This window comes from Haliotis cracherodii, unplaced genomic scaffold (assembly GCF_022045235.1).
Source record: "Haliotis cracherodii isolate W230 unplaced genomic scaffold, xgHalCrac1.p SCAF_18, whole genome shotgun sequence".
NCBI lineage: Eukaryota > Metazoa > Mollusca > Gastropoda > Lepetellida > Haliotidae > Haliotis > Haliotis cracherodii.
Genome location: NW_027266273.1, coordinates 20,723,684 through 20,751,355, shown reverse-complemented (window position 1 = coordinate 20,751,355; position 27,672 = coordinate 20,723,684). Strand labels below are relative to the sequence as shown.

Genomic DNA, 27,672 nt, shown 5'->3' with positions numbered 1-27,672 from the left:
AAATCAATGCGACTGCTGGCCCCGAACCAAGAATGCAACTCAATATGAATGCGCCCCCATCCCCAGTAGAATTACTGATACCGGTATATACATAGAGAATATGGCTTCTGTGAGGTTTACAGTAAAACATTGACTTTTTTTGTCATCTCAAATAGTTGTGAGTCTTCTGTTCATTAAATTCAGAGAGGGCTCACATGTATGATGCCACAATATTGAATACAAATTGGTGATAGATATACTGACATGGAGAGAAAAAAGATTCTATTAGTATTTTGGCCTTTGGATATTTATCATATATACTGGGTACAAATGTATTGGAGATGCAATACACTGGACGATTCTCTACTGGATAATGAAGAAACAAACATCTATATAAAAACATTTTATTTGATTGAAATCAAGTATGGATAACAGTCTGCATACTTATGCCAGTTATTTACAAAGTTGCATAAGCACTGAATCTCACAACATGCACAATGCTGACATGATATCCACTTCAAGAAACAAACATAAAATAATCTCAAGAACATAGAACATTGCAACAAATACTGTAACACATTGGCAGCAACATGTGAATTGACAAAATGTTTCGTCATGATCTCAAATCTTTAAAACAACATTTGATTCTATATGCTCATATGAATCCTGTTAAATGATTTCGTAACTAACAGAATAACGTGTAACCTGCTGATAAGTCAGCTCAACAGATCAGTGCTAACCTTATCTTGCTTCTAAAGCGTCCTAGCTTCCGTATCTATTAAAGAGACACTCTTTTAGCAATGTGATTCATACAAGAATTATATCTTGATGCAGCCTGCAAAAAGCCAAGCACAGTAACAGCTGTCGTAAAATACAACGCTTCATTTAAATCATGACAACTTGGAATGTGAAAACAGAGACACCATTTCTTCTTAAGCCTAATCGGTTAGTAGCGGAATGAATACACAGAATATAGTTTGGATTAACGAGACAGATCTGGACCTCTTGGACAAAACTGGCAGCACCATTTCCAACTAAGGACTCACTATCCCAGCCGGATGTTCATGCCGAGTCAGCGCTAATGGTGGAAGAGACGAAGGTTTGTGTGGGCCAGGGTGATGTTGTGGTCATCACAAGCTTGGATGATGGCAGGGTCATTGGTGGACCCGGCGGGAGAGGCAATGTACTCCACGCCACTCTGAAAGAAGGAATTCTGGGCTAGAAGTCAGCAAGTAGAAACACTGTCAAAATGACGGCTACTATACAAGTTTGTTTGTTGTTTGACGCCACACTCAGCAATATTCTAGCTATATGATGGCGGTTGGTAAATAATCGACTCTGGACTAGACAATCCAGTGATTGACATTAAGACCCCATCAATTCACGCTATTGGGATACGATGTCATGCATCAACAAAGTCACCAAGTCTGACCACGTTATTCACCTTTTACGACAAGCATAGTCGCCTTTTACCCCAAGCATGGCTTGCTGAAGACCTATTCAACCCTGGATCTTCACAGGTGCTACTATTACAAGTCACAATGATACGGACATTCACTACAGTACAAATCAAACTGATACAGATATCACTATTACAGCCTCATATGATCACCTGGAAAGCTCTGTCAATGTTGTCTCTGAAGGGGAAGAAGGCGTCGGAGCTGAGTGACACGCCCTTCAACTTTGAGACCCACGTTGTCCTGTCCTCCTGTAAACAAGCATCATTGGAACACACATTCAGACACGTGCTGTTGGGATGGAACCACACAATGGTTTTTCAAAATATTTTCTATGCAATTGCAGAGTGTAAGTGACTTTAAGTTACTGGTCTTAATATTCTGGTCTTAATATTCAGCTCCATCCTCAGAGGCTGTGATGTGTCCTCTCCCCTCGCGGACATCTCCTTCAATGTTACTGGTCAAGACCTGAGCAACTAACAAACAGCAGCTATTTGTGATCGATGGCACTCAATTTAGCTATGTAAAACATGCACCAGTGGAATCTATTTTGAAAAATGCAACCTAATATTAATGTGTACATGCACCAAGTGCATGTAAAAGAAAATCATCCCCCCCCTCCCCCCTTGAATAACGGTTACTTGTCCAAGCACAATCAATACGTCTAAACTTGATGTACCATACCACATCAACTAGTCCCTGTATTTTGTGTAATATATGACAGTCAGAGAACTGACGTTTTATTTATTCGGACTAGTTAATGCATCTGTGTTCAACTTTGATAAATGAATGGGACCAGGGTGCAACCTGGTTTTGTCTGGTGCAGTTAGGTTTTCGTGTCAACATGCACCTGGTGCAAGTTAAATCAGGTTCCTTAACGTGAGGCCTGAGTGTCAATGTCAGTCTCCAGCAAGTCTCACCTCTGTGAGTGGCGCCGGTGGATTCTCCATCAGATTCTCCCATGTTGCCTGGTCCATATCCTGCAGAGCAATGTCTCACAATGACTGACAAAGTCTAACAATGACAATGTCTAACTTAACAATGACTGAGAATGTCTAACAATTCCACAGTTTGTTACAGACGGACACTACAGAGATACCTGAGCTGCATCTGAACAGCATTTCCCTGTCATCACGGTCTTCACAATTTTATAGTAGTGGTGAATTGTTAATGTCTTTTCATATGAGTAATTTGTAACAAGAAATTGGAAATTCTTTCAAGCCTCCAAATGAAAGTTTCTTATTTAATGGGAAGGTAATGTTTTGGTGGTGTAAGACAAAATGTCTACCCTATCTTGAAAGGGAATTAGTAGTTTAACTAAGAGATATGGCTACTGGTGACATCCCTGTCAAACTGTTCCCAATACAAAGACATTACAGGCAAGACACACCTGACCAACTCGTTCAATACACAGATACTACAGGTGAGACGTACCTGACCCACTGTTCCCAATACATAGACATCAATGGCATTAGAGATTTCTGCTCGCTTCACACCCTTCTTGAACTGCATCCCGAGCACCTTGGGATGCTGCCTCAACCACCTGTGTTAATGAGCAAACATAACATTGTCTCAAGACAGCACTAAGCAGTCCGGCCAGGTACCACAGGTCCACTGCGAGGTACATCATCAAGTCGGCCGTCAACTCCCTAGGAGGGGCTTCACAAATTGTATCCACACGGGGATATGATCCCCGTGTCTTCTGTGTGAAGCCATTGTTTTGGTTGGTGGGTACAATGTGTGAAGCCTATGCCTGGTGTCCCTCTGGGCGAGTGAGTACAGTTTTACGCCGCTTTTAACAATAATCCAGCAGTATCATGGTGGGGGACACCAGAAATGGGCTTCACACATTGTACCCTTGTCGGGAATCGAAGCCGGGTTTTCTGCGTGACGAGTGAACACTTTAACCACTAGGCTACCCGACCGCCCCTGGTGTCCCTCTGCTATAATACGGCTGGAATATTGCTAAAAGCAGCATATAATCCTACCCACCAGACAATCCAGTGATTGGTATGATGAGCAATGATCTACTCCATCTTGGTCCGATGACATGCAATCAACCAAGTTACTGATCCTTAAGTCATCTTTTATGACCAGCTCAGGTTGAAAGAGACCTACCCTAACCCATATCCCAAAGGGGGGCACAGGTAGCCCAGTCGTCTAAGGTGCCGCGATTCGCTGTGCAGAGATGCATCCCTTGGGCACGCCAGAAACCTATGATTGTGGGTTCGAATCTCGAAAGTGGTAAACGTCCGAGACCTGCATCACATCGGGCTTTCCTCCCACATTAAGCTGCCACGCAGTGATATAACTGGAATACTGTTAAAAGTGGCGTTAAACCCAACTCACTCACTCACTCTATATCCAAAAGGGGTCCATGAGTGAGTGCTAATAGAGTGTGTGTCCACAGACAAGACCCAGTGTTCTAGTTACCAGTTGTTGGCTTTCTCCCCTGCAAGTCTGGTACAATGGATGCGAGACTGCTGGCCGGCGCCGATACCAATCACCTGGACAACAACCACAATATACTTCAACAACCTGCCTGGTAGTTCTCATGAACACTATATTATGATCTAAATGTACAACTCAAAATAAGTTAAACAACTCCTGATTCTTACACATACTAAAGTTAATCTGTCATGTAATATGAAAAGAATCATGTTGTTCTAAGCTTCTTTTCAATAGTATAAGCTTTGTCACAACATGACAGATTAACCAATTTTTTCATATTACTGTAGTTAATCTGTCTCGCCATGACAGATTAATTATAGCAATATGAAAGAATCAGGTGTTCCTTAACTTCTTTTGAGTAGTATATATGGATTGCTGCATCATCTTAACATAAAAAAGGGTAGAAATAGTTTCAAGCTAGAGTCCTTTTGCCTGAAACAACATATATGGGATTATCCCGTTTAAACATAAACATGGCAAGGGTCAATTTAACACATATCAACAAGGCTTGTAGTTACTGTCCTCCATGCAATGACTACCTCGTGTTGTGTAGCAGTGGGGCTCAGGTGAAATGTTGGAATCACATCAACCCTCCAGGAGGGCGTGTCATACGAATGAGACAAACTCATCATGGCCCAGCAGTTCCTGCTTATAACTTCTTCCGTCTAACAGACACGCAAGGCAGCTATACTGACAAGTTACTACTTAGCACTGCCTCCAGCCAGTTCGCCAAAAACATGCCTAATCTATCTAATATGGACCTTCATCTAAGCTACAAGCATTTCCAGGTTAATTTTTAGACTGATTAGAGAGTCCTACCTGACCATCTCGGGCATAGCACACAGAGTTGGACTGAGTGTATTTCAGAGCAATGCTGGCCACTATCAGGTCTCGCACAGCCTCCTCCGGCAGCTGAAACATTCAACACAACACTTCAGGCCTGGGCTCACCTTTCAACACAGAGTAAGTGGGTTGGGTTCAATGTCACTTTCAACAATACTTCAAACACATCATGCGTCTGTTTAGTGTGGGATGATAACCGAGAGTTTTAGTTTGTTTGCTGGTTAACTCTGCATCCGCACTTATCTAGCCATTGGATAATGGCCTCTAATTAATCATTTCATTAACGAATTCATAATCAAGGAAACCCCATAATCATAACATCCTTGTTCAACTAAGGGACACAACACTTTTAGCAAAATTCCAGCAATATCACGGGGGGGGGGGATGGGGGGAGAGACACCAAAATTGGGCTTCACACATTATATCCACATGGGGAATCAAACCCGGGTCTTTAGCATGATGAGCAAACGCTTTAACCACTAGGCTACCCTGCCGCCCCCCTCCGACAATGGATGCTCAACACAAGACCTGTGTACACGGACAAACAACCCTACCTCCTTCCTCTTGGAGGTGATGTTGGAGAAGAGGTTCTTGTCAATAACAGCATCGTTCCTCTTTTGCTGCATCTGGAGCCCAAATAATGTCCTGGTCTCCAGCTCTGGAGGGTTGTACGTCGAGTCAATCTGAAATACATCAACACATCTTGAAGTATGATAGGTGTAAACCATCCTCAATACAGTAACTACCTTGTGTGGTGTAGCAGGTTGGCTCAGGTGAAACGTTGGAATCACTCAACCCTCCAAGAGGGCGTGTCATACGAACGAGACAAACTCATCATGGCCCAGCAGTTCCTGCTTACAACTGCTTCGAATTCTGCCTCACACACGCTGCAGGCTGCTGTACTAAATAGTTACTAGTGAGTGAGTTGGGTTTAACGCCGCTTTTAACAGTATTCCAGTTATATCGCTGCGTATCAGCTTAATGTGGGAGGAAAGCCCGAAGTGATGCAGGTCTCGGACGTTTACCACTTCGGTGAAACTCACGAGCACGGGTATGGTGCTGACAAACCTAGAAACATAATCGGGGCGAACCGGGATTTGAACCCACGATCATAGGTTTCTGGCCTGCCCAAGAGACGCAACTCTTCACAGCGAATTGGGCACCTTAGACGACTGGGCGACCCGTGCCTCCTGAATAGTTACTAGTTAGCACCCGCCTCAAGCCAGTTTGCTATAACTATGCCTAATTATCTTAGATGGACTTTACATGATGAAAACAATCCTATTTCGTGCTAAATCAATTTTCGTTCATGACATTATGCAACTCACGTGCAGCTGTTTGAGTAAATTGTCACACTAGCTTCTCATGGCAACAACATAGTTTCACTCCTCTAGTCCCCGATTCACCACTCTTGGTAATATGGACAAGTACTATTTTCAGTCATCTTTTACAATCAATTCGTGATTAACGTTTCTGGATAATCTCCCACATTTCAATTACCTGCAAAACACAATACTTTCCGCCCTTCTTCTTTTTGAGAATCTCCAGTGCTGCAGGTTGATAAGCTGGGGCGATAACTCCATCAGAAACCTGAAATAAATCAAGACAAAGTTATTTTTTTCAATTTTGGGGATTAATTCTTCAAAAATAAAACAAGGCTAAAATTAATCATTGATAAGTACTTCAGTAATATTGCAGAATGTCATCCACATTTCTCACCCTGTCATCCACATTTACCGTCCCCATCATCCACATTTACCTTCCTCGTCATCCACATTTACACCCCCCCTCATCCACATTTACCTTCCGCGTCATCCACATTTACACCCCCCCTCATCCACATTTGCCGTCCCCGTCATCCACATTTACACCCCCCCCTCATCCACATTTACCGTCCTCGTCATCCACATTTACCTTCCCTGTCATCCACATTTACACCCCCCCTCATCCACATTTACACCCCCCCCGTCATCCACATTTACCTTCCCCGTCATCCACATTTACATCCCCCGCCATCCACATTTACCTTCCCCGTCATCCACATTTACACCCCCCGTCATCCACATTTACCGTCCTCGTCATCCACATTTACCTTCCCCGTCATCCACATTTACACCCCCCCTCATCCACATTTACCTTCCCTGTCATCCACATTTACCTTAACCGTCATCCACATTTACACCCCCCGTCATCCACATTTACCGTCCCCGTCATCCACATTTACCTTCACCGTCATCCACATTTACCTTCCCCGTCATCCACATTTACACCCCCCCTCATCCACATTTACCTTCCCTGTCATCCACATTTACCTTCACCGTCATCCACATTTACACCCCCCGTCATCCACATTTACCGTCCCCGTCATCCACATTTACCTTCACCGTCATCCACATTTACCTTCCCCGTCATCCACATTTACACCCCCCCTCATCCACATTTACCTTCCCTGTCATCCACATTTACCTTCCCCGTCATCCACATTTACACCCCCCCTCATCCACATTTACCTTCCCTGTCATCCACATTTACCTTCACCGTCATCCACATTTACACCCCCCGTCATCCACATTTACCGTCCCCGTCATCCACATTTACCTTCACCGTCATCCACATTTACCTTCCCCGTCATCCACATTTACACCCCCCCCTCATCCACATTTACCGTCCTCGTCATCCACATTTACCTTCCCTGTCATCCACATTTACCACCACCAGTCATCCATTTTAACCACCCCCCCTCATCCACATTTACCTTCACCGTCATCCACATTTACACCCCCCCTCATCCACATTTACCTTCACCGTCATCCACATTTACACCCCCCCTCATCCACATTTACCTTCACCGTCATCCACATTTACACCCCCCCTCATCCACATTTACCTTCACCGTCATCCACATTTACACCCCCCCCCCCCCCCTCATCCACATTTACCGTCATCCACATTTACCACCACCAGTCATCCATTTTAACCACCCCCCCTCATCCACATTTACCTTCACCGTCATCCACATTTACACCCCCCCTCATCCACATTTACCTTCACCGTCATCCACATTTACACCCCCCCTCATCCACATTTACCTTCCCCGTCATCCACATTTACACCCCCCCTCATCCACATTTACTGTCCCCGTCATCCACATTTACACCCCCCCTCATCAACATTTACTGTCCCCGTCATCCACATTTAACCCCCCCCCCACACACACACACATTTACACCACCACCACCCATCCACATTTACCCACCCCCTTCATCCACATTTACCACACCCCCTGTCATCCACATCCACTTTTACACCCCCCCTCATCCACACTTACACCCCCCCATCCACATTTACTTTAATGTTCTTTTCAATAACATCCAAACCTGATGCTTACTTCTCGAGATATAATCTTTGCTGTAGATACGTCACACTCATCAGAGAGGGAAACAAAATCTCCAAAAGATGACATCCTGTCGGCACCTTGAAATGAGACATCCTTATCATTTTAAGTTTTTTAATGAAGGCGATGAAATCCTACATGAAGTAGTGTTCTTTGATTGCCTTGTGACTGCATATGTTATTTCACGTCTCAGTTCATCAAATTAACTTACATCAACACCTTAATGTAATATCTTGGTTTCTCAACTGAGGAAAAGCACTTATGGTTACAGATGAACACAATCAGTTTTAAAACTAACTTGAATTGATTGAGTGAGTTAGTTTGGTTTAATGCCGTTTTGAACAGTATTCCAGTTACATGTCGCCGTGTCAGCTTGATGTAAGAGGAAGCCTATAGTAATACAGGTCTCAGACATTCAGCATTTTAGTGAAACTTATGAAAACAGTATAATGCTGACAAACCTAGAATTTAATCATGTCCAAAAGGGATTTGAACCCTCAACCAAAGCTTCCTGACACAACTCTGCACAACCAATTGTGGTACCTTAGATGACTGGACCACCCGGACATAACTGGGAAACACCCCGGTACGGTCCAATGTCCTTGCCCCTACTCTACTAATACAAGAAGACGTTTTTTCCACACAACCAGAAGTGGCCTGATCTTGTTAATAAAATCTGCACCACATTCAAGATTACCTGTTGACAAGAGAGTAGCATTCCTATTATGCTCCATTTGAACAATGTTTTTTATTTCCAATATTACAGATCTTCACGGATATATAATTATTAGTTAATGGATATAATCAATAGGTGTTCTTCTGTACTGGAGCGTGGACGCCTGCTTGTGTTACCTCAATACACTCCTGCATACATGACCGTACAAGACCGTATATGACCGTATATGACCGTACAAGACCGTACATGGCCGTACAAGACCGTACATGACAGAACATGACCGTACATGACCATACATGACAGGACATGACCGTACATGACAGAACATGACCGTACATGACCATACATGACAGGACATGACCGTACATGACAGGACATGACCGTACATGACCATACATGACAGGACATGACCGTACATGACAGGACATGACCGTACATGACCGTACACAGAGTTCTCACCTGTAGTACCCCTCCTTACCCTTTTCCACTACAATACGTACCTCTAGCTCTTGCGTATGCTATAGCCAGGGGAGACAACTCTGTCATGTCATCCACCATGCAGAGTCGTGCTTGTTCTGGTGTGAGTGGAGTGGACACAGCCGCACCTACAGACAGACATCCATGGACACTTCAAGAAAGTAAGAATATCACATTGATTTTTAGACTGGTTTCTATATATGGTTTTTACACCCAGGTTTTGATATATTGTCATATATTGAACAGCAAAAGAAACATTTCATGAAAATAATTCATGAAAGTTTCTCACTGAAAATATCAATTCATTTTTGGGACGTATCTCTGTTCGACATTAGTCTGTATCCAAATTGAATGTTAACTACCATAAAGTGACACAAATATGGATATAATGGGTTTATTATAAGACGCAGCGGTTTAGTGTTGTAACATAAATCTGTTCCGATGCCAAGACAACTTTCTTCAACACATCACATGCTTTATTCTAGCAAAATCTGTATACTTTAAAATTGTGTCTGAGTTTAAGCGATGACACATATTAAGAAGAACTGACAATCTGGAGACTCTCTTCATGTGGAAAATGTTCCATGACTGACTACTTGAGAAATGGAGCCAGGTGATGGCTCGACTTACCTGCCGGACTGACGTGTTTGAAGGACGTGGCAGCTGGGAGGTCCAGACCTTGCCTCAGTTCACGTACCAGCTGCCAGCCATTGAGGGCATCACACAGGTTGATGAAGCCAGGAGCCCCGTTCAGCACTGGAGGACAACACACACTTGGGGTAAACACTCACATGTAGGAACGAAATCTGGACACAACTAAGTCACACCTTTGCAAGAGTGAGTGAGTGTGGTTTTACGAGGCTTTTAGCAATATTTCAGCAATATCATGGTGGGGAATACCAGAAATGGGCTTCACACCCTTTGCAAGACAAAAATGTGTAAAGTTGACTCTCTGGTTGTTGGGTGGTGGGTTGGATGTTGCATGTAGGGAGACGAGACAAGTGGAATCAGGGTTGACTTCCGGAGTGTTCACTAGAATCCTGCGAGAGAGGGTTTCTTTTGAGGGTTCACTACATTATCTGAGAGGCACGTGTGGCAGGGTGTGTTGATCTGAATGTTTTTTTTGTTTCACGTTGGTTTGCTTAACACTGCACTCCAGCTATATTCCAGCCATATGATGGCGACCTGTACATAATCAAGATTGGACAAGACAATACCATGATTGATATTGATATCAACGATCAAGTCTCGAGACAATAACATATAATCAACCAAGCCACCAAGTCTGTCCACCTGATACATTTGGTATCTTTTTACAGGGGCAGGAGGGTGTAGATCTGAGCGGGTTTCTGGTGAGGGGGGTGTAGATCTGAGCGGGTTTCAGGTGAGGGTTCACATACCTGTGAGAGGTAGCTGTGGCAGGGGTGTGGGGTGTGGGGTGTGTGTAGATCTGAATGGGTTTCAGGTGAGGGGTCACATACCTGTGAGAGGAAGCTGTGGCAGGGGGGTGGGGTGGGGTGGGGTGTGGGGTGTGGGGTGTGTGTGTGTAGATCTGGGCAGGTTTAAGGTGAGGGGCCACATACCTGTGAGAGGTAGCTGTGGCAGGGGGGTGTAGATCTGAGCGGGTTTCTGGTGAGGATTCATCCCATACCGGAGTGTCAGCTGGGAGCTTTCGCTGCCATACTCCCGTCGGAAGTAGTCGGAGATGGCCGCATCGTACTCAGCTGTGTGGTTGAATGCCTGTAACAAGAGAACTACCATTTGCCATACTTGCGTCACCAAATATTACAAGCGTATAGTCGACGACGTCATCTATATCCCCCACCATTTTAACATGTTATGGTCCCAAATCAGGTAACTGACCCAACATTTCTCTCAGCCCATTTCAGACAACGTATTTTCTTGAGTACAGTGCGCACCCATGTATAATGCGCACCCCCCTCTAGCGGGTTCAATATTTTGGAAAAAAAGAAATTTGAATATTATGCACAGAAAGAAATTACACCCTACCCGTTCAGCTAAGTCCGCCAAACAAACGGGTGATGAGAAACTTCGTCAGTACAAATTCGAAATTTGAGATAAACAATCACCAGACATTTTATTTACCGTTGAAATAGTATTTATTGTTCTGCTAGGCATTGTTTTATATCTAGGGATTAAGATTACCGTGTGTATTTTCTCGTAAAATAAGCCGGAAACAGCAATCAGCTGTACACACGTTTTCTTGGAATCGACCGGTGATTCGGTCAAGACACACCCAATGATATAACTTTATAGGATTTTTAATGCAAGGATCGGCAACAATTGTATCTGAAACTATTTTTTTTTATCAGGAATAATATATTCCATTATTTTCTTAATTATATGTAGCCTTTACTTAACATATTTAAAATAATAACCCTAAGTGAAGCAGCTGATCGCTATTCCCGGGTGTTATTTTTTACATGGAACCAGTCTCACCAGTCGCGTGATCGCGAGAATTTCATGTTGACATAAATTCGTCAAACAAAAACAAATATTACTTTTAACGAGTCAAAGTATGGCATTTATGATATATGTATCCATTCTCTGTCAACTAAAGTTTGTTTCAAGGCGTCAATAGCGGTATTCTGACCGTGGTTGCTGTTATTAACGGTGAGTTGTGCAATCTTCCGATCGCTTCACACACGATTTCGACGAAATTAATAAAAACAATAGTAAAAGGAATTTTGAATAAAATTAATGAAATAAGTTACAAACATAAGTCCAGATATACAAAGAACACTTTTTATAGGCAGACAGTGTAATTACATGATTATTTTGCGTACTTCAGTAATGGATTTGTTGACATGGTATTTCCGGTGTTTCGTGCTCACGGTAATGTCTTTCCATGGGGGAAAAAACATTATTCGTGTATAATGCCCACCCCCTTCTACACAGCTGTGTTTTTTCGAAAAAAAGTGCGCACTATACTCAAGAAAATACGGTAGCTGTAATGTAAATTCTAAAATATACATTTCTAAAACTCCTTAATATCAAATGGCACAAGTTCAGTATGTGCTTTATATATAGACATGCAATGTTTGGCAAGGAAATATTTAACAGTTTATTTGTTATACTCCATAAGTGAACCCACCCTATAATAGAACCTAAGTCCAACTTGTTGCCATGGAAAAAAGTTAAAAATTAAAATTTATAAAACTCCTAAATAGTGAAAGGCACCAGTTCAGTATGTGTCTGTGAATCAGAGCAAACAAATAAACAAAAATTAGTCATGGGTCCAAATTGTCAGCAAATATCTTAAGGCAAGGACACCCTAGGTGCTTCAGTGCCATAAAGCAGTCTGGTGGATAACTGTTAGTGATTGTTCCCAGTATTATGTGTGCCATTCCTAAAATAGCTGTCGACTTTTTTATCTTTTCTAAACACAATCACCCATCTGAACAAGTCACAGTAATACAATAAGGTGAGGTGAAATGGGATTTAATATATCATTCAAGATTATTGCACTTAGAAAGCAACGTGCATACACATACACGCAGGGTAACAAGTCTTCTGATTTCTTTTGAAATGACACCGCCAGGGGAACAAAATAATCTCACTGTTGTGCGTGTTCGTGTTCGTGTGCGTGTGCGTGTTTGTTAAGTACCATATATCGCTGTGTATAAGGCGAGTATTTTGTACCTAGAATTAGGGGGCTTTCAGGGCGGGGGTCGTCTTATACACAGGGTTGAAAAGTTTTGATAGTTCCCCCCCCCCCCCCCCCCCCCCCCAACACAATGACATTACTGCGAGCATGAAACACCGGAAATAGAGAATGGATATAAAGATCCTAAATGCCATACATTGACTCGCTGAAAGTCATATTTGTTGTAGTTTGACTGGTATATGTCAACATAAAGTTTTCGCTATCGCTAGCACAGGTGCATTGACAGTGATTGGTTAAATTGTTCATATGAAAAAATATCTGGCAATAGTGATCAGCTGTGCCAAAGTGCTACGCTTATGGTTTTTAATTTATTTCACATATATAGAAAAGCTGCAACTAAAATAACATGAAATTGGAAGAAATTATTCCTGATAAAATAATAGTTTCAGAAACAATTCTTCCGATCATTGTCTAAAAAATTCTTTAAAGTTATATTATTTGGTCATTTTTAACCGAATCACTGGTAGATTCCAAGAAATGTGTGCACAGCTGATTGCTACTTCCGGCCTTGTTTAGAGACAAATACAAACGATAATCTTAATCTCTGCATATAACACGTTGCCCAACAAAACAGGAAATACAATTTAATCAGTAAATTGTCATGTCTAGTGATGTTTAACCTCACATATCCAATTTGTATTGACCAAGTTAAATCTTTATGATCGTTCGATTCGCTGAAGGGCTAGATCTACAATGCATTTTCTTCTGTGGGAGACAAAAACATTCTTATTGCAAATAATGGGATGGTGTATACGATGGTGACGTGCTTCATTCGGATTCGATTTATAGACGGGGTAAATATATAATCATTGATTTTAAAGGCTTGAAGAGGGGGGGCGTCTTATACGTGGTGTCGCTTTATAGACGGCGATATACAGTATGTGTTTGTGTGGTGTGGTGTGGTGTGGTGTGGTGTGGTGTGGTGTGGTGTGTGTATGTGTGTGTGTGTGCGTATGGGTGTGTGTGTGTGTGTGTGTGCGTATGGGTGTGGGTGTGCGTATGGGTGTGGTGTGTGTATGCGTGTGGATGTGCGTGTTGTACCCAGTATCAGCCTGCTAATCATCCGCTCACCTTGACTGCCATCTGCTGCCTTGTGACCTCTGTGGTGTCCTTGTTATTGGAGTTACTCATCTCGTCACAGATCCTGCCAACACAAGGTCAGACAGTGGTCAACACAAAGTAACAAAATCAAGACCATCATAATAACAACGAAAAAATTGCATTGAATTAGTAATTATTCAGAACAAGAATCACAAAGAATTAGTTCATGGATATTCAATCATCTTCCACTGCTTGACAAACACATACAAAAAAACAAAACAGAGTTGAATGTGAATGTAAATGTAGATTCTGCCATTTTGACAGATTTCTCCCCATCTTCCCGAGGCAAGGATGTTAACTGACTACAAAAGTCCAGTTTCCACCCTTGCCGAACTATGCCGGAATTTCAGGGCTCAATCGTAGCGCCACCAGTGGCTATTACTAGTTATGTCGCTTGTATGTCCCTCCTTTTGACAAATCAGAATCCATCTCTCATATCACTTGCATTTGCATGGATATCTGCACATTGAATTCCATGCTGTTTACAAACCGGATGTCTAGTTCCTTGCATGATTTTGATTGGACTATGCACATACCAGTTAGTCTAGCCAAAATGTAACTCCAGAATTCCAGCCAAGTTCGGCAAGGTTGGAAACTGGACTTTAGAGTCAGTTAACTCCCTTGCCTCGAGAAGATGATTCTCCCGGGCAAAATAAACTTAATTTGTCTTCAACACCCATCCAGAAACAGAAACATGAACTGTGGAAACAAAATGGTGGGTCCAAACAAGGTGTTGCCCACATATATTTGACCTCATGAAGCACAACCTGGGATTGTAATACCTTCAGGCTTTCCCTCCACATACACCCGCCCCCGCATGGTATGTCAACAAACTCACTTATTCAGACATGTTTATTAGGTTGTCCTTACTTGCTGTAATCTGTGGGGTCACACACGACGGTCACGCGGGCATGGTTCTTGGCGGCCGCCCTCAGTAAGGTGACGCCCCCTGGAAACATGATGCATTCCATAAATACGCTTCTTGGAATAAATGAATGTAAGGATGAGTGAGTGAATGTCGATAATGCTGCTCACAAGGCCTTATGTCAATGTATTCTTGACAGGTAAACAAGCGGTTGAAAGCAAAAACAACACTATTATACTCGGGGTACAATGACCTACCACCAAGCATGTAACAACACTATTATACTCAGGGTATGACCTGAAATCAAGCATGTAACAACACTATTATACTCAGGGTATGACCTGATATCAAGCACGTAACAAGCTTAACACGCTGGACCCGTGTGGACAAGGGAGTTAACTGACTGAAAAAAGTCCAGTTTTCACTCTTTCCAAACTAGGCTGAAATTTCTGGCCTCGATCGTAGCGGCACCAGTGGCTATTACGAGTTATGTCCCTACTATGCCTTTCCTGCTGGCCAATCAGATTCCACAACTCATATCACTTGCATTTGCTTCAAACATAATGCTGGCGCCCAGTGAAGACAATCTGATCGATAATCAAGATTTATTTGTATTAAAATGGGTCTTACTTTAAGAAATGCGTCTAACCAGGTGAGAACCTTGATTAAAAACATGAAAAGATTTGAAAAATATCTGTTGACGCTAAGTTGACGGTATACATGCTTTGCAAATCCTGTAATCAGCCGAAATCTGCACTGCAGTGTACTAACTGGATGTCGATTTCAGAACACAATTTTGATTGGACTATGCATAGACTCATTATTCCAGCCAAAATGTAACTCTGGAATTCTAGCCTAGTTTGGCAAGGGTTGAAACTGGACTTATATAGTCAGTTAACGGAAAGATGCCGTGTTGGAATCAGTCCTGGGAATCTACCGAACGTGTTTACTATTGAATCTACAGAAAGCATGTGCAGCTGCAGAAGGTGTGTTCTGGTGCAATTAGACCCACCTATGTCGATCTGTTCCACGGCCTGGGCTACAGTGGTGTCGGGGTTGGCTACAGTCTTCACAAAGGGGTAGAGGTTACACGCCACAACTCTGGAACGACATACAGACATATTGTGTACATGGACGGTCAGGACCCATACATAGTCTACTCCTAATGATGTCAGTCAGAGCTCAGGTTGTTTTGCTTAAATCAGAACTAACCAACAAGGGCAGTTCATACGAACGAGACAAAGACTCATCATTGCTCCGATAATTCTTTCAACACTTTTCGCAGGCAAACGCTTAAATATAGAACAAGTTTCCCCCCATTCCTTGAGTGCTGTTAATGACAAAGCCTGTCTGGGGGTCATCTATGAAATGTTCATTTCTTTATATGGGCAGTTAAGTTTTGAGGTGAGGTGAAATGGGGTTTAACATGGCGTCCAAAATTATTGAACTTATATAGCGACGTGCATGCACATGTGTGTGGCTGCTTGTACTTGTCCAAACTGATGCCGATTGATAGTGCTAGCCCACTGAGATACCATGGCACAGTTTAACATGAATACTCCATTTAGACACAGTATACTAACTCCGAGCCGACCAGTCCTTGTTTAAGCCACTTAATGACCATCACCAGGCAGGGTAACAACAAGTACCATTTTTTAAACGTCTTTGGAATGACGCAGTCGCTCTCCAGGCGGATGGTTTATCACAAAACAACAGAGGCAGTCAGTTAAGATTTGAAAATATCAACATTCAAGACCTTTTGCAGGGTTCTTTCTTTGACAAAGCTTGTGTTAGAAATATGCAATTTTCCGATTGCATCCAAATGCTAGACTGACATAATTGTTATATAATCTACATAGTAATGACATTTTGTTTGTCATAAAAAAAAAATTATAATATTTTTGGGGTATTATTTTAATGAAATAAACAGCGTGCGGTAGGCAAACAGTGTAGGTGGTAGTAACATGCAAGGCAGAATGCCATCTGTAGCACTTAATGATGGTCAGTGTTCAGTGTGTACGGCTCCAGACTCACTTTAACATGGTTGAATGTACAGGTACCTAATCTCTGCCTTGAAAACACAGCAGCGTTATCTCCTAATTAGACCCGTGAAGATTCCGGGGTAGAATGGGTGTTCAGCAACCCATGCTTGCCCCTCGTATAGACAGACCACTTGTGAGTGAGTGAGTGAGTGAATGAGTTGGGTTTAACGCCACTTTTAAAAGTATTCCAGTTATATCAAGGCGTGTCAGCTTAATGTGGGAGGAAAGCCCGAAGTGATGCAGGTCTCAGACGTTTACCACTTTGGTGAAACCCACGAGCACGGGTATGGTGCTGACAAACCTAGAAACATAATCGGGGCGAACTGGGATTCGAACCCACAATCATAGGTTTCTGGCATGCCCAAGGGATGCAACCCTGCACAGCGAATCGCGGTGCCTTAGAAGACTGGGCCACCCATGCCCCCTAGACCACTTGTGCACCAGTAAGTAATATTTGCAACAATTATGGAACTTGATCTTGGAAAAAACATCGTCGATACTGAGCTCAGGTTGTTATTGCTAAATCAGAACTAACCAACATGGACAGTTCATACGAACGAGACAAAGACTCATCACTGCTCAGATACTTCTCAGAAAATCATAAACAGTTAAAGATTTTGTGCTTTTTGTTTTTCATATTGTGAAAATGTGTCAATTACAAAAATAATTTGAGTATAGAAATCTCATAAGAGTACTTGAGTCAAGTTTATAGTGGTGGGTCATGCACAGGCAAGTTTCTTTTTGGGCCTGAAATAACTTGTCAACACTGTACAAACTATGCATGTACAGGTCCAAGATATGCATGTACAGGTCCAAGATATGCATGTATAGGTCCAAGATATGCATGTATAGGTGCAAGATATGCATGTACAGGTCCAAGATATGCATGTACAGGTCCAAGATATGCATGTACAGGTCCAAGATATGCATGTACAGGTCCAAGATATGCATGTACAGGTCCAAGATATGCATGTACAGGTACAGGTCCAAGATATGCATGTACAGGTCCAAGATATGCATGTACAGGTCCAAGATATGCATGTATAGGTCCAAGATATGCATGTACAGGTCCAAGATATGCATGTACAGGTCCAAGATATGCATGTATAGGTCCAAAATATGCATGTACAGGTGCAAAATATGCATGTATAGGTCCAAGATATGCATGTACAGGTCCAAGATATGCATGTAGAGGTCCAAGATATGCATGTACAGGTCCAAGATATGCATGTGGAGGTCCCAGATATGCATGTACAGGTCCCAGATATGCATGTACAGGTCCAAGATATGCATGTACAGGTCCAAGATATGCATGTACAGGTCCAAGATATGCATGTATAGGTCCAAGATAGGCATGTATAGGTGCAAGATATGTATGTATAGGTCCAAGATATGCATGTACAGGTCCAAGATATGCATGTATAGGTCCAAGATATGCATGTACAGGTCCAAGATATGCATGTACAGGTCCAAGATATGCATGTACAGGTCCAAGATATGCATGTACAGGTCCAAGATATGCTTGTACAGGTCCAAGATATGCATGTACAGGTCCAAGATATGCATGTACAGGTGCCAGATATGCATGTATAGGTCCAAGATATGCATGTATAGGTCCAAGATATGCATGTATAGGTGCAAGATATGCATGTATAGGTGCAAGATATGCATGTACAGGTCCAAGAAGTGACTCTACCAGACAACCACAAAACATGGCAGCAAAATACAAGCCTTCCAACCACACTGCCATTTGTTGTGCGCATGTTGATTATTCCTGTTATTGAAATGTGAGTCTTAGTTCTGTATTATTACCATCATAGCACTAACTACCAAGAGTTGCCACCACACCTGCATTGAACCTGTCGGACACTTTAACCACAAGGTTAACCCACTGTCACGTTCTCCCATTGTTAGTTTGCTGTTTAAGCTCAGATTTATTCCAGCTATATGACAGTGGTCTCTAAAAAAATGAGTGGACCAGACAATATTAAAAGGCCATTTATATTGTGCTTATTTCCACCCAACAGAGGGGCATGCTCAAAGTGCTATTATAAACCTACTGGCTGTTTGTGTACCTCGATATGGAGTTTTTGAAATTGTGGTAACACCTCGCAGGAGGGCTTACAATCATTGTAAACCCTTGATAGAACAAAAACTACGAACAGCCTACATGACGCACGTGCAGATTTCGTGCCAATGCGAGACGCACGTGCAGATTTCGCACCGTTGCGAAACCCACGTACTGAGGTCACCAGTTTCATTGAACCGAGTTCACGATTGCAGGCGATATTTCATCTCCAATACAGGTTATACATTTGAGAGTTTTTATTACAGTTATTTAATTAAAAACGTGCGATGAGTCGGTTTATAAGTTGGACAAACCATGTCTCCTCGAGATGTGAGGGTTTACAATCTCTAGTAATCCCTCAGAGACATGGTTTCTCCTACACTTATTACTCTGGTCACTGGATCAGTGTGCACTCAAAAATCATTCTCAGCTCCATGGGGAGTATACAACCTATGCTGCCTGTTAGGCACTAGAATGTTAACAAATAATCTCATCAACACTGGGCTCAGGATGTTGTACTCAAATCAGAACAAACCATCAAGGGCAGTTCATACGAACGAGACAGAAACTCATCATTGCTCAGAAAAGATCTATACCCAAATAAAATACAAAGCAAGAGCAGGGGGTGATACGGTGATGTGAGGTGGTGGCAAGATGAGATGGAGGGAATAGCAAGGGGTGATACGGTGATCTGAGTCGGTGACAAGATGAGATGGAGGGAAGAGCAAGGGGTGATACGGTGATGTGAGTCGGTGACAAGATTAGATGGAGGGAATAGCAAGGGGTGATACGGTGATGTGAGGCGGTGACAAGATGGGATGGAGGGAATAGCAAGGGGTGATACGGTGATGTGAGTCGGTGACAAGATGAGATGGAGGGAATAGCAAGGGGTGATACGGTGATGTGAGGTGGTGGCAGATGAGATGGAGGGAATAGCAAGGGGTGATACGGTGATGTGAGGCGGTGACAAGATGGGATGGAGGGAAGAGCAAGGGGTGATACGGTGATGTGAGGCGGTGGCAAGATGGGATGGAGGGAATAGCAAGGGGTGATACGGTGATGTGAGGCGGTGACAAGATGAGATGGAGGGAATAGCAAGGGGCGATACGGTGATGTGAGGCGGTGACAAGATGGGATGGAGGGAATAGCAAGGGGCGATACGGTGAGGTGAGGCGGTGACAAGATGGGATGGAGGGAAGAGCAAGGGGTGATACGGTGATGTGAGGCGTTGACAAGATGGGATGGAGGGAAGAGCAAGGGGTGATACGGTGATGTGAGGCGGTGACAAGATGGGATGGAGGGAATAGCAAGGGGTGATACGGTGATGTGAGGCGGTGACAAGATGGGATGGAAGGAATAACAAGGGGTGATATGGTGATGTGAGGCAGTGACAAGATGGGATGGAGGGAATAGCAAGGGGTGATACGGTGATGTGAGGCGGTGACAAGATGGGATGGAGGGAATAGCAAGGGGTGATACGGTGATGTGAGGCGGTGACAAGATGGGATGGAGGGAATAGCAGGAGGTGATACGGTGATGTGAGGCGGTGACAAGATGGGATGGAAGGAATAACAAGGGGTGATACGGTGATGTGAGGCGGTGGCAAGATGGGATGGAGGGAATAGCAAGGGGTGATACGGTGATGTGAGGCGGTAGCAAGATGGGATGGAGGGAAGAGCAAGGGGTGATACGGTGATGTGAGGCAGTGACAAGATGGGATGGAAGGAATAACAAGGGGTGATATGGTGATGTGAGGCAGTGACAAGATGGGATGGAGGGAATAGCAAGGGGTGATACGGTGATGTGAGGCGGTGACAAGATGGGATGGAGGGAATAGCAAGGGGTGATACGGTGATGTGAGGCGGTAGCAAGATGGGATGGAGGGAAGAGCAAGGGGTGATACGGTGATGTGAGGCAGTGACAAGATGGGATGGAAGGAATAACAAGGGGTGATACGGTGATGTGAGGCGGTGGCAAGATGGGATGGAGGGAATAGCAAGGGGTGATACGGTGATGTGAGGCGGTAGCAAGATGGGATGGAGGGAAGAGCAAGGGGTGATACGGTGATGTGAGGCGGTGACAAGATGGGATGGAGGGAATAGCAGGGGGTGATACGGTGATGTGAGGCGGTGACAAGATGGGATGGAAGGAATAACAAGGGGTGATACGGTGATGTGAGGCGGTGGCAAGATGGGATGGAGGGAAGAGCAAGGGGTGATATGGTGATGTGAAGCGGTGGCAAGATGGGATGGAGGGAAGAGCAAGGGGTGATACGGTGATGTGAGGCGGTGACAAGATAGGATGGAGGGAAGAGCAAGGGGTGATACGGTGATGTGAGGCAGTGACAAGATGGGATGGAGGGAAGAGCAAGGGCTGATATGGTGATGTGAAGCGGTGACAAGATGGGATTGAGGGAAGAGCAAGGGGTGATACGGTGATGTGAGGCGGTGACAAGATAGGATGGAGGGAAGAGCAAGGGGTGATACGGTGATGTGAGGCGGTGGCAAGATGGGATGGAAGGAATAGCAAGGGGTGATATGGTGATGTGAGGCGGTGACAAGATGGGATGGAAGGAATAGCAAGGGGTGATATGGTGATGTGAGGCGGTGGCAAGATGGGATGGAAGGAATAGCAAGGGGTGATATGGTGATGTGAGGCGGTGACAAGATGGGATGGAAGGAATAGCAAGGGGTGATATGGTGATGTGAGGCGGTGGCAAGATGGGATGGAAGGAATAGCAAGGGGTGATATGGTGATGTGAAGCGGTGACAAGATGGGATTGAGGGAAGAGCAAGGGGTGATACGGTGATGTGAGGCGGTGACAAGATAGGATGGAGGGAAGAGCAAGGGGTGATACGGTGATGTGAGGCAGTGACAAGATGGGATGGAGGGAAGAGCAAGGGGTGATATGGTGATGTGAAGCGGTGACAAGATGGGATTGAGGGAAGAGCAAGGGGTGATACGGTGATGTGAGGCGGTGACAAGATGGGATTGAGGGAAGAGCAAGGGGTGATACGGTGATGTGAGGCGGTGACAAGATAGGATGGAGGGAAGAGCAAGGGGTGATACGGTGATGTGAGGCAGTGACAAGATGGGATGGAAGGAAGAGCAAGGGGTGATACGGTGATGTGAGGCAGTGACAAGATGGGATGGAGGGAAGAGCAAGGGGTGATATGGTGATGTGAGGCGGTGGCAGATGGGATGGAGGGAAGAGCAAGGGGAAGGTGACAAGAAAGAAGAAAGGACAGAGGGAATGGTGAGTGAATAGAGGGGTTGACAAGATAGGAAGGAGGGGAGGGGGGAGGTCAAAATATAAGATTGAGTGGGGGAATGATGATGAAGGAGCAAAGATTGACAAAGGATTCCAAACTATTTGTTTGTTTAGTTGTTTTTTGTTGTTGTTTAATGCCTCACTCAGCAATATTCCAGCTACCGGTATATGATGGTGGTCTGTAAATAATCCGAATTTTGACATCATGAGCATCGACCCACTGAATTGGGATACGATGACATGCATCAACCAAGTCACTGAGTCAGACCACCTGTTCCCGTTAGTCGCCTCTTACAGAAAGCACGGGAGTGCCTGATGGTGGACAGCGGGTGGACGTGGGTGCCTGATGGTGGATAGGGGGTGGATAGGGATGGACAGGGGTGCCTGATGGTGGACGGGGGTGGATAGGGGGTGGACTATGGGTGTCTGATTGTGCACACAGTGGGCCTAGGTAGTAGGTACCTGATCATTTTGAAGCCCTGCTTGTCAAGGTCAGCCTGATCAGACTCAGTACACCGGGCCAGGATTCCTACAACATCAAACAACAACACTCACATTCGAACAGAAGAAATAAATACTCAATTTCAAATAAGTAGAAGCATAATGTAAGTTATAATATTGCTTTGTGGAGCTTGAGCCTGAACAGATCCGCAATATCTTGGCAGTCTGGAAATATCATTCAAGACAAACATCAGGTACCAAGGCACAATGGTTAGGTGCTCCACAATCCCCAGGTGAAACAAACATGGGGTGCTCCACAATCCCAAGGTGAAACAACATGGGGTGCTCCACAATACCCAGGTGAAACAACATGGGGTGATCCACAATACCCAGGTGAAACAAACATAGGGTGCTCCATAATACCCAGGTGAAACAAACATAGGGTGCTCCACAATACCCAGGTGAAACAACATGGGGTGCTCCACAATACCCAGGTGAAACAAACATAGGGTGCTCCACAATACCCAGGTGAAACAACATGGGGTGCTCCACAATACCCAGGTGAAACAACATGGGGTGCTCCACAATACCCAGGTGAAACAACATGGGGTGCTCCATAATACCCAGGTGACACAAACATAGGGTGCTCCACAATACCCAGGTGAAACAACATGGGGTGCTCCACAATACCCAGGTGAAACAACATGGGGTGCTCCACAATACCCAGGTGAAACAACATGGGGTGCTCCATAATACCCAGGTGAAACAAACATAGGGTGCTCCACAATACCCAGTTAAAACAACATGGGGTGCTCCACAATACCCAGGTGAAGCTAACATGTGGTGCTCCATAATCCCAAGTTCAAACTAACATGGGGTGCTCGACAATCGCAGGGGGAAACTAGCACAAATCACTGGGGACATATTCATGATATTGTCCCTATATTTGTTTGTTTGTTGTTTAATGCCACACTCTGCAATATTACTGCTATATGACGGACCAGACAATCTCGTGATTGATATCATGAGCATCTATCTACGCAATTGGGATACTATGACGTGCATTAATAAAGTCAGCAAGCCTGACCACCGTCAGTCGCCTATTAGGACAAGCATAGTCGCCTCGTACAGCAAGCATGGGTTGCTGAAGACATTCTAGACCGGATCTTGAGGTCTCTTGTACCTACCTCCATGTACAGCTGGGTGGAGTGTTTTCACCCGGCCACCCAGCATCTCCGGGGCGCCGGTCACCTCAGACACATCCCTACAACAAGATTATATCACGACTTAGTCACTGAAGCAGTGTAATGACTGTTGCAAACTTTGAAAGGCATACTATTGATCTTATTAACCAACAGTTACATATTAACTTATTAGTGAGTGAGTGAGTTGGGTTTAACGCCGCTTTTAACAGTATTCCAGTTATATCGCGGCCTGTCAGCTTAATGTGGGAGGAAAGCCCAAAGTGATGCAGGTCTCAGACGTTTACCACTTCAGTGAAACCTATGAGCACGGGTATGGCGCTGACAAACCTAGAAACATAATCGGGGCGAACTGGGATTCGAACCCGCAATCACAGGTTTCTGGCGTGCCCAAGGGATGCAACTCTGCACAGCGAATTGTGGCGCCTTAGAGGACTGGGCCACCCGTGCCTCCTATTAACTTATTAAGGTACATAAGGCATCATATTATATATCATATACTAGAAATTCTTTTGGAGGTTTGGTTAATAAATTGCAGCCATCCTGTGACATTTGACACCCCTTATTTGTTGCATGTGGCGGTGTACAATTGTGTTTTGTTGTTTGTTGTTGAATGCCTGACTCAGGAATATTTCAGCTATATGATGGCAGTCTGTAAATAATCAAGTCTGGACCAGACATTCAAGTGACTGATGTCATGAGCATCGGTCGACGCAATTGGGATACAATGACATGCAAGCCTGACCACCCGATCTCGTAAGTTGCTGTGTACAAGTTAAATGCTGTCATAAGCCACTAATATCTATCATCTCACACTCCACATTATCTGAAACCTTATCAATACATATTGACCATGTTGACACAGAGATAGAAACTAACATTTTAGTCCATAAGTAAAATGATAACATATAACAAAACCCTTAATAATGGCACATTTCTACTAGTCCTTATGATACCTTAAATATCGGGCAATTTGACAAGGACTCTAGGTCTAGTGCCAATTTCTAAAGCTGTTGACAGTTTTCACAACTTTAATGAGTTCTCAAAAAATAAAAAGTATGAAACAACTCGAACATTACAACACATTTTGGTATCATCAGTGGTTGGAACATGAGAGCCATGTACAGGAGAGCTGTAGTAAGAAGAACAGACATTTTGAATGAATCCTACCTGACGCTAAGGCCAGAATCCCGGATTGCCTTGGCTGTTCCGCCTGATGCTACCAGCTCCAGACCAAGGGCAGACAACTTCTTGGCAAAGTCCACCAGTCCAGTCTTGTCAGAGACGCTCAGCAGGGCTGTTTGTGTAAAACAAGTCTGTCAGAAGAGCAGCAAGTCCAACATCATGAGTTTCTCTTCACAAAGGAAGCCTTCCACTAAAATCTAGTGTCGTGATGAACAGATTTTATCACCCTATTCCCATCTGATCCAAGCAGCAGAGCATGAGAACATTGAACAGACCTAACTTAACGAACTTAATGAGATCCTGGTTTATATTTAAAAAAAAAAAATTATTCTGTATGACATGTAATCTGCTAGAGAGTTTGATTTAAAACTGCTTTTACCAGTATTCCTGTTATAACTTACTTACTTACTTTGGAGATTTAACGTGCGCTTTCCGACTGATGCGTATTTCGCACACGAGCCCGGCCTGGCCATTTAATGTGTTTCCGAAAGGGGCGAAAGTGGTCTGTGCAACCCAAGAGGGGGGTTTAGGGGTTGCTTATATAGAATTTGGGAATTTTGAGATTTGGAATAGATGCCGATGGGGTTGGGGAGTATTCCCGTTATAACTCGGCGTGTCAGCTTTAAGTGGGAGGAACCAGAAGTGATGCAGGTCTCAGAAGTTTACTACTTTGGTAAAACCCATGAGCATGGATATGGTGATGACGTATACTAGACGATCAGAACTCATGGAAATTTATACCCAATGAAAATGGCTAATTCACAGTAAGCAAGTAGGATTAAATAAATTGAGTTGACTCAATTGGCACTGGTGGCGTGTTGTTGTTTTAGTATTTAAGATAATAAGATCTTGTAAGTCGGTCAGTGTAACAAAAAGTTTACAGTCGGTGATTGGACTACTCATGTGTTGTTATTATGTGAAACCCAAAACAAAGAAAGACATAATTGGAAACATGTTTAATGTTTCAGATCATATATATTTTCATTGGGTACAGATTCCCTTCTTTGGGTATGAGTCATCCACTTGATTAGGTGCGAAAGGGTACAGGTTATCCAACAAAGGTTTGGGTACGGATGGGTACGGTTTGTCCAGTTCCCATGCCACCAAACCTAGAAATATAATCTGGCTGAACAGGGATATAATCTATCGATGAGTCGTGAGTGAGTTTTTGATTTAATGCACAGCAATTAGCAAGGTAGTCCATGTAACACAATGAGTACTAAAACAATGAAAGTTATTCAATCAGCAATCCTCTTATTTCGGTCATGTTTGTTCGACTGTTTCTTGTTTAAAGGTGCACTCAGCATTAATCCAGTTATATGAGGGCGATCTGTAAATAATCAAGTCTGGATCAGACAATCTTGTGATTTGATATCAGGAGCATCGATCCATGAAATTGGGACATAATGACATGCATGAACCAAGTCAGCAAGGCTGATCACATGACCCTGTTAGTCGCCTCTTACAAGCATGGGTTGCTGAAGACCTTTTCTGCCCCGGATCTTTGCGGGTCGGTTCGGTCAGGTCATGATGGCCTAGCGTGACCAACTACTGAACTACCTACTGCAGTCTGACCATCCACCCAGTAATGCATTTGTTGATTTCAAGAATTTGATTTACAACAAATATTATCTGTGACATCAATACATTACATAAATCTCAAAATTAACCGAGAGACCATACATAGAAGGGCATGGATGTGGGATTAAATAATAGAAAACGTTAGCTTATGCATGTGTACTGCCTCCAGGGTTGATTATAGAACAAGAAAACTATATGATTTTATTTTACTTTGTTCAATTAATGAGATACGGCATAGTTAAGGTGTAAATATTTACGTTGCTATATATATATATGAGCTTTAACGAAAATAAACGCAGTGTTCAATTCCAAATGACAAGCATTGCTGCAAATAAATTTGATAATATTCTTTTTCTTATGACGAATACATTACCAAGGTTAGCAGCCATAGTGAGAGGAAGGTGAAAAGCTCGTCGATTACCCCCTGCCACACACTGCGATCACACAGCCAACACGTGTGACCACGTGCTACCAACTTACAGCGATTTAGAGTTACCCGCCTTTGTTCAATATCAACCAATCAAAACCATTCTCTGTGTTCAACCATCATGGGCGTGCACTATAATAGAGTTATTCCCCTTTTACCATCGTATTGACACGGTGCGATTTGTTTATCAGTGAGTGAGTATAGTTTTCGTCGCTTTTAGCGATATTCAAGCAAAATCACGACAGGAGACACCAGAGATGGGCTTCACACATTGTACCCATGTGGAGAAATCGAACTCGGGCTTTTGACGTGACGAACCGAGAGGCTACCCCAACGCCCCTTATAAGGTTTATTAATCAGAGCTGGGTGAAATGTAATATACAATATTGACTGATTGAATTACATTACTTGTACGAGCAATTGATTTTAGTAAGTGTGTTATTTTGTGTGTGTAAGTTTCCGGGAAATCAATAGGATCGCATGTATTAAGCGTCACTTGATACCGTTGTATTGGTACCAGTTAA

At 43.6% G+C, this 27,672-nt stretch overlaps 1 protein-coding gene across 1 annotated transcript; it reads right to left on the bottom strand.

Annotated features, from left to right (window-relative positions):
- Nucleotides 1–572: 572 nt before the first annotated feature.
- On the bottom strand, nt 573–27,208 carry LOC139465876 (bifunctional purine biosynthesis protein ATIC-like). The gene is made up of 19 exons (XM_071247847.1): nt 27,095–27,208; nt 25,126–25,252; nt 23,941–24,017; nt 22,775–22,841; nt 15,944–16,032; nt 14,937–15,015; nt 14,037–14,109; nt 10,861–11,017; nt 9,908–10,033; nt 9,301–9,405; nt 8,119–8,204; nt 6,231–6,320; nt 5,285–5,413; nt 4,707–4,799; nt 3,870–3,943; nt 2,871–2,979; nt 2,357–2,416; nt 1,592–1,687; nt 573–1,177 (listed from the first exon to the last, which is right to left on the bottom strand). The coding sequence occupies exons 1-19, from the start codon at nt 27,108–27,110 to the stop codon at nt 1,058–1,060; spliced, it is 1,773 nt and encodes a 590-aa protein (XP_071103948.1). The 5' UTR covers nt 27,111–27,208; the 3' UTR covers nt 573–1,057.
- Between the last annotated feature and the right edge of the window lie 464 nt (nt 27,209–27,672).

Bases quoted from the DNA above. Each gene is read 5' to 3' on its own strand.
- LOC139465876 (XM_071247847.1), bottom strand. The intron at 14,110-14,936 runs GTAAGGACAACC...TTGTGTTGGCAG, and splicing joins GACCCCACAGATTACAGCAA to GATCTGTGACGAGATGAGTA. The intron at 6,321-8,118 runs GTAAGCATCAGG...GATTTATTTCAG, and splicing joins CAAAGATTATATCTCGAGAA to GTTTCTGATGGAGTTATCGC.